The sequence below is a fragment of the Enhydra lutris genome, unplaced genomic scaffold (genome assembly GCF_002288905.1).
Source record: "Enhydra lutris kenyoni isolate GAN:26980312 unplaced genomic scaffold, ASM228890v2 scaffoldscaffold22, whole genome shotgun sequence".
Lineage (NCBI taxonomy): Eukaryota > Metazoa > Chordata > Mammalia > Carnivora > Mustelidae > Enhydra > Enhydra lutris.
Genome location: NW_019154106.1, coordinates 4,228,424 through 4,235,966, shown reverse-complemented (window position 1 = coordinate 4,235,966; position 7,543 = coordinate 4,228,424). Strand labels below are relative to the sequence as shown.

The 7,543-nt window shown below is 63.1% G+C and overlaps 1 protein-coding gene across 1 annotated transcript in view; it reads right to left on the bottom strand.

Annotated features, from left to right (window-relative positions):
- The window catches only part of LOC111149958 (MAS related GPR family member F), a 4,882-nt gene extending 1,507 nt beyond the window's left edge, over positions 1–3,375 (bottom strand). The window contains exons 1-2 of the mRNA XM_022507230.1: positions 3,310–3,375; positions 6–481 (exon numbers count right to left, since the gene is read on the bottom strand). Coding sequence (XP_022362938.1) covers positions 6–481; positions 3,310–3,357 — 524 coding nt within the window. The 5' untranslated portion in view covers positions 3,358–3,375. The remainder of the gene's footprint in view (positions 1–5; positions 482–3,309) is intronic.
- Between the last annotated feature and the right edge of the window lie 4,168 nt (positions 3,376–7,543).

Sequence of the window (7,543 nt, the reverse complement as noted above, 5' to 3'; positions counted from 1 at the left end):
CGCCGGTGACCAGGAGCGACAGGGTCCAGAGCAGGGTGCACACCACGGCCGACAGGCGCTTGGGCCGGCGGCGCCAGTACCAGACGGGGAAGACGACGCACAGGCAGCGCTCCGAGCTCACGGCGGGCAGGAGGCTCACGCCGGCCACGAACGTGCAGAGCCCCACGACCCTGGTCACGGCGCGGACGTAGTCGGCGAACGTGCCCACGAAGCCGCCTGTGTTCAGGACGGAGAACACAGCCTTGCTGAAGAGGTAGCCGACGTCGGCGCCGGCCAGGTGCAGGAAGTACACGGAGAAGGGGCTCCGCTTGATGGAGAAGCCGAAAAACCAGAGGACCAGCCCGTTGCCCACCAGGCCGCACAGACAGAGGAGCAGGAAGATGTAGTTCATGACGGCGGGCGGCGGCAGCATGGTGATCTGTTCGATGGTCAGGAAGCCGCGGATGTACAGCTCGGGGGCCTCACTCACGTCAGGACACAGCTGGGCGGGTGCAGAGGGGGAGACACCTGTGATGCGGGCCGGACCCCACCCCCAGACCTGCACCCGTGTCCCGGCTGATCACGGGGGCGAAGCCAATGAACTGGCTGGAACTAGAGCAGAAGACAGCCCTGCTCCCTCCTAGTGCCCCTGCTCTGTGTCCCCAGGTCTGCAGCTAGCGGCCTGGAGGAGCGAGAGCGGAGACCGTCAGACGAAATAGAGGCCCGGGACGGCCCACCTGTGGGCAAAGGTGTCTGTATCACGAAAGATATGAACAACGGAAGAACCTTTCCAGGTTGAGGGACCGTGCTGAGCCATGGCCAATAGATACAACACCTAGATTTCAGAGCGGCCCTACAGGTCGCTGTGAAGGCTGTTAGCGGGGTGACGGGGAAGCGCTTGTCTGGATCGGGTATCCTTGTGCTGCACCAGCGTTAGATTTTGTGAGTCGGAAGATGCCCTGCGGCCCTGTACCGGAAGCTCCTTGTTCTCGGAGGCCCCAGGCTATTTGGGGGTAAAAGGGGGCTTGATGTCTGCAATTTACTTTCCAACAGTTCTGGGAAAGAGTCTGTCATGGGAGGCGTCGAGAGAAAACACAGGCGGCAAAGGCTATCTGCTGGTGAAGGACACACACGTCCACACTGCACTGTCTGTGCAAGTTTTCTGTGCATTTGCCAGTTTTCACACCAAAATGTGAAAATATTTATTTTTAAAAAATAGAATAAAATAATTGAAAAGGTGGACCCTGGCCCTCACTGGAGTGGGAGCCTCGTCGCGGGATCAGAGAGACCGAGGGATGTAGAAGTGGTTCCCTGCAGGGCTGGGGTGACCCTGGGTGTCTGGATCGTGAGGGATCTGGGTACGGCCCAGGCCCCCCCCCAGCCAGGGAGGTGGAGACTTGTGGCACTCTGGGGAGGCACTCTGATGCTCGAACAGTCTGGCCGACCGAGGGCACGGGGCTATCTTGCCTACAGGGTCTGGGCTGGGGATGAATGCGTGAACCTGGGCCCGGAGCAAGTCACTGGTTTGGGGGGCGTGCACACGAGAGCACCTGTCCCGAGCAAAGTGGGCAGCTGCTCTGTTCCAGCTGGTGGGTGCTGGGGGGCGGGAGGGGGTACAGTTGAAACAGGACCATGGGCTGAGTGGCCCATCCATCATCCTTTCCCCCCTCCCCAGAGAAGCCAGAAAACCCTAGATCGTAATGTGAACTCCCCTGATCTTTAAATGTTCGCATTTAAAAACATCGTGTGGGCCAAACATAATACATCCACAAGCCGGATTCCTTCTCAGGCTGTCACTTTGACCTCCCATTCCAAGCAACAGGGCTGCTCAGAGCTCCGTCACGCCCCTCCTTCAACCGGGCAGACGTCACTAGTCCGTCCCAGCGCTCCTTCCCACAGAGCCTGAACCTGACACCCCCACCCTAGTCCCCGCCAGACCCCCCCCATCTAAGGCTGGGTATCGGTTCCATTGCTCATGACTCTCCCCCAAAGGAAACAAAGGGGCTGGAACATTCCACCGCCTTCCAGATGGTCCCCAGCTTTGCCAGATACCCCATAACGGCGGGGAGGGGGTTCTGTCAAGGGAGTCTGCAAGCAGAGACTGGAGGTGTTGGCAAGACTTTGGGGAGACTCTGAGGTCCAGGCAAGCACGTTAAGGGGGGCTTATATACCAGCCATGCTTATTGGCAACATCTCTGCCCGTCAACCTTGCAAACCCCTTAGCTCGCCCTTTCCTCAGCCTTTCCTCTTGGTGGCTTTGACCACTCCAGGCCACGGAGCAGTGGTCCCCAAGACCCAGTGCCCAGACAAGCCCATGCCGAGGGATCTCTCAGAGCTCCTCACAGGCTGGAAAAAGTCTGCAGTTCCCTCCCCGGAGTCAGAGCTGGGGGGCTGGTGAGTCACTGGGCGTGTAGCTACCACTCCAGCCACATGGCGGCCTTGGAAAATGCCTGTGCTCAGCCTGGCCCCCTCCCTGGGCTCTGCCTTTTCTCTGGGGATTTCTGGAGACTTCTCCTCAGCCGGTCCCATCTCTTCCTCCCATGGCTGCTGCTCTACAGCGGTCACCAAGGGAGAAGACCAAGGGCCACAGGCCCCGGGCAAGAGTCCAGGCTCCGTTCCGACCTCTGGGCTCATCCCAGTCGAGGTATCGTGCTGTCGTGAGCCTCAGTTTTCGCCAGTGTGGAGGAGGTTGTACCAGATGAACTCAGAAGGTCCTTCCAATGTGGAGTGTGCTTTGCCCAGGATTGAGAAGGGAGCTCCGGAGTTTTCCAGGAGCTCAGAGAAGTAGGGGGCTGGGAAGGGCAGAAGGGGTGGGTTGGCTTGATGCCTTGTTGGGGTCTTGGCCACAGCCGGTGCCAAAACGTAAACCATGACTACCAGACCCTGGCCTTCAGCAGCCCGGGCAGGGTGGCCCAGTGCCTGTGGTGCTCTGTGGGGCCCATGGCTTCAGGGACGCCTTGGAGCCAGCTCCTCCGGGCCTCCTGGCAAGGCCTGGCCGCGGGATATAGCTGACCCCCATCTCTTCAGGGAAGAGACAGAACAAGGCCGCTCAAGGTAGAAACGGCTCGCACAGGGTATGCACAGGGAAGGGATTTGAGGCTGCTGGGGGTACTGGTGACCAGGGGGGCCCTGGGAGCAGGGCTGGGGTACGTAGCCCAGAGGGTCTCCTGCCCACCAGTGTGTCCTGAGACACAGGATTGGTCTGCGTGGCAGAGTGCAGGGGGAGGGGACGCTGGGCCTCTCCTACCCCACTCCTACCCCACTCCTCCTCTCCCACCCCACCCTGCCCCACCGTGCCTGGAGCCCCCTCTGCTGCCCAGCAGCACTTGCCTTACTCCGGCTGCCTGGATGGGCCTCCCAGGAACAGTTCCCCACCATCTCCAGGCCTGGCGAGTCCAGACTTCTCACGGCTCTGCTCGCGGTGCACCGGCCCGCACGCTTCTCCTGGCAAAGGCAGAAGGGGTGGCCTCAGGGCAGCCGTGTCCCCCACCCCCCTAGGAGGCCCCGCCCCCTTCCAGCCCCCCTGCACCAGCCCCCACAGCTGTCTCCTTAGAGGAAAGGCCAGCAAGCAAGCACCTGGCTGCCTCAGAGGCGGGCTGTGCGGGGACACAGGACAGTCCTGCGGGGTCCAGGGCCGGTCATGTCTGCACACACTGCCCCCTCCTGTTCGGGCTCCGCGTTCACGCCTTTGTCACGGCCAAGATGCTCATTGCTGCTTGCTGGGGGAGAAGCCTCTCGCCTCATCCCTTCTTGCTTGGTCTGTGTGATTTCTGAAGCCAGGTGGCTTTTGGGGACAGGCAGTTATGCCCACACGCATTGGCCTTGCACGTCCTTTGTGCCAGCCCACGGGGGCTCAGGGCTTCCCGGCAGGCAGTCCCAGCCATAGTCTCCTCCTCTCCAGGAGACCCGGAGGAGCTGGCTCCAAGGCGTCCCTGAAGCCATGGGCCCCACAGAGCACCACAGGCGCTGGGCCACCCTGCCCGGGCTGCTGAAGGCCAGGGTCTGGTAGTCATGGTTTACGTTTTGGCACCGGCTGTGGCCAAGACCCCAACAAGGCATCAAGCCAACCCACCCCTTCTGCCCTTCCCAGCCCCCTACTTCTCTGAGCTCCTGGAAAACTCCGGAGCTCCCTTCTCAATCCTGGGCAAAGCTATGGTGCAGGGTCTTCCCACAGTAGGTGACTGCAAGGCAGGACAGCCTGGTCAGCCATCAGCATCACTGACCCCACCATCACCCCCAGGACAGCGACTCCCAGCCAGGAGCTGGACACCACACCAGCCAGCCAATGGCTATCGCCCCCCGTGGTCCTCGTTACCGACTAGGAGGCAGGAATCATCGCTCCCCTAAGACGGGGTCTCTGAGGCTCAGGGAGGTGCAGCCACCAGCCCAGGGGTCCCCTCGGTAACACCCGTGCCCACTGTAGCCCGGGAGATTTGCGTGTCATTGAACCCCGAGGGGCTGCGGAGGAAGAACAGGTGGAGGGAGCTGGCCAGGAGAGCCCCGAAGCGGCCCTGGCCCCAGGCCGGAGGACGGGCAGCTGTACTCAGCGGCGGCCCCAGGTCAGGAGGCCTGGAAGGGGTGACAGCCCACGGAGGGGGGCATCCCTGCCTGACGGAGATAGCTCCATCCTGGCCAGGCAGAGCTTCTGGGTCCACGTGCCCCAGGTCCCCTTTGAATGGACTCCTGCTCCCCAATTTGAGCCCTGCCCCAGCAGACAAGCACGGAGCTGTCCCACTGTGTGGGTGGAGAGGCTGAGGCCGAGCTGTAGGCCATTGGCCATGCCCTCCTCCCCAGAGGGAACGCTGGGCTGCTCGGCCAGCATCCCCCAGAAGTTCTTCCCGGCCCGCCGTGGCATGTGTCCCTCCACTCCTCGAGCCAGCATGGGACCCAGGCAGGCGCGCCTGTCATCTGGCGGGGAAGGGTGGCCAATGGCGGCCTGCGACCCCTGTCTTGGACAGTGCGGCCATGTGCCCCGTGGTGTGGGCAAGTGTGTATGTGTGCCTGGCGTGTGGGTCACAGCGTGGCATGCGGTGACAGCAGGGCGGGAGCCCTTGTACTCCAGAGGATGTGGGTGTGTCTGGTGCGTGCCACTGAGTATGCATCTAGAGCCCCACACCCCCTCCAGCCCGGCCACTGGCCTAGCTGCCTTGGACAGGCCTTCCTTGCACCCTGGGGCTTGCCCAAGCTCTCCCTGCCTGCAGGCTACCGGCTTCGGCCCCGTCCTTGCTGGTTCCCTTTGCCCCCCACTCACAATGCTCCCAGTATCCCTGATTGTATGCTACCCCTGGGCCTGGGCCCTCGCGGATGTCCGGGCTGCCAGCCTTGTCCTTTCACCTCGGCCAGGTAGACCCCCTGCCGATACCCGGATGCCCCCCAAGGGTGGCCAGCTGGGGCCAGGCACGAAGTAAGGGCCCCCAGCTCACCTCTGCGGGTCGCTTCCATGGGCGGGTGTCCCTAGTGTGTCTCTGAGCTCTTCTCCTGCCTTGCCTGGGGCAGTCCGAAGGGCTCGTGCCCCCCGCAGAGATCTAGAAGCCAAGGGAGCCCGGAAGGGCTTTGAGAAGATACGTGTGTGACGTGTGTGTGGCATGTGTGTGAGCATGGGTGAGTGTGCGTGCTCCTCGGGCTGGGATCCAGCTTCTGCTACAGCAGAGGGAAAGCTGCCGGCTCCGTGCGCTTCTGACCCTCCCTTCCAAGCGCCAGGCCTCCGACGGCTCTGGCCACCTGTCCACCTCCTCTCCTTTCAGCCCACCTCCCACAACCCAGCCCCACACTTGCCGGGGACAGGTGAGGCTGTCCTCCGGAAGGCCCAGGTGGGCATAGCCAGACTGCAAGCCCCCAACCCGTCTTCCCAGCCCCTCTCTTCCCAGCTGTTGCCGGCTGCCTCCCACCACAGGGAGGCTGCATTTCTGTTCCAGGGCCGGGGTCCCCTGCTCACGGCTCAGCTGGAGGAGGCTAATCTGGGGACACCAGGGGCCGTCTGTTGGGGACAGGATGGGGTGCAGCTGCTCCGCCTTCTGTGCCCAAGCTCAGCGCCGCTGAAGGGACATGGGAGAGCCATCTCTCTGCGCTTGGGACGTGGCCGGCTGGGTGTTCCCTTCCTGCCCTTCCAGAAAGCAGACTTGGATGGCTGGCGTGGGTGGGGGTAGGGACAGAGCAGGACTCCCCACCCCCAGCCAGGAAGACAGAGCAGGAGTTGGAAGTAGAGGACAGTGTGGGGGTCAGGCACTGCCACCCGGGACAGGGACTCTCAGAGCCACGGGAGTGTGCCCGAGTCCTCTCTGGAGCCTCAGGGTTCCTACTCGGAGCCACGTGATGTCTGGGGGCCGAATGCCCTGACAGCACCCACCTTGTTCTCCCTCCCTGCCTGGCCTTCTCCCTGTAGCCCTGGTAGCCAGAAAGCCCTCCCCTGGGCCGCGGCCGCCCGCCCCCCGCACAGCTACCTGCAGCTGTCCTGACCTTCCGAGGTCTTTCCTTCTCGGAGCACGACACTTGCCTCTGGCCGCGGATCCCCGGGGCAGCAGGCCAGCTCAGAGCACGGCCTGGAGCCTCGGAAAAGGCGAGCTCAGAGTCGAGGACAGCCCTTGCCTGCCTGCCTGCGGAGGAGATGGCTTGGGGAGCAGAACCCGCCCCAAACCCAATTCCAGGCCTGGAGGGAGGGGGAAGGGGAGGAGGAGGGGAGGAAGGGCTGAGCCAGAGCTGGGATGAAGCTTCAGGAAGGAATGCCCCGCTCAGGAGCCCCCCTCCGTCCCCCCCCCAGCCTCACTGGGAACTCATCTCCCTGCCTGGTGACGTCATGTTGGCAGGAGCACTGCTGCCGGAGTCCAGCTGTTCCTCTCCTCCATCCTGCAGCTCCGAGGGGCTGCCCTGGAGAAAGCTCAGGGCTGTGCACTTGCTTGGTTCCTTCCTTCTGCTCCCACTGGGCATTTTGGGGCGTGCAGCCCCGGGAGGGGCAAGTCCCCTCGTATTCAGGGCCTGATACAGAGAAGCCAGGAGGTAGTGAGGCGAGGGCTCCCTGGAGAGAGAGTTTTAGGCACTTTTGCGAGGTAGGCTGAGCAGCAGGACAGCGGAGCCACCCAGGGGCCACCCCATCCCCCTTCCCACCTGGAATCTGCCCAGGGCCCCCTGCTGGTGTATGGAACTGGGAACCCCCTTTCCCTGGCCCTAATAGCAATCAGATGGCGCAAGCGGAAAATCACAGCACTTGACTGGGGATGGGGGGGTGCGGGTGGCGGGCTGTGCGTGCCTGCTCCGCAGGGGATGAGTCAGGCTTCCCCCCACCCTTTGAGCCTTCTCAGGGTCCTGGGGCAGTGAGCCAAAGCCTGAGGACGGAATGCAGGAGTCCCAGGGTGGCTGCAGGGAGGTTGGGGGTGGTGCAGAGTGGCTTCCTAGGGAGCCACGCAGGAAGGCCCCCGGCCCCCCCTTGCCCTGTACCAACTTTCTCATGCCCCCGGGAGCCCAAGGGAATTCCCCAAAGTGCTTTCCCTGTGGGAGCAAATGGTGCCCAGCTTGGGGTGGGGTGGGCATCTGGAAGAGGACCCAGAAATAGAGCTTCCCTTGCACCTGC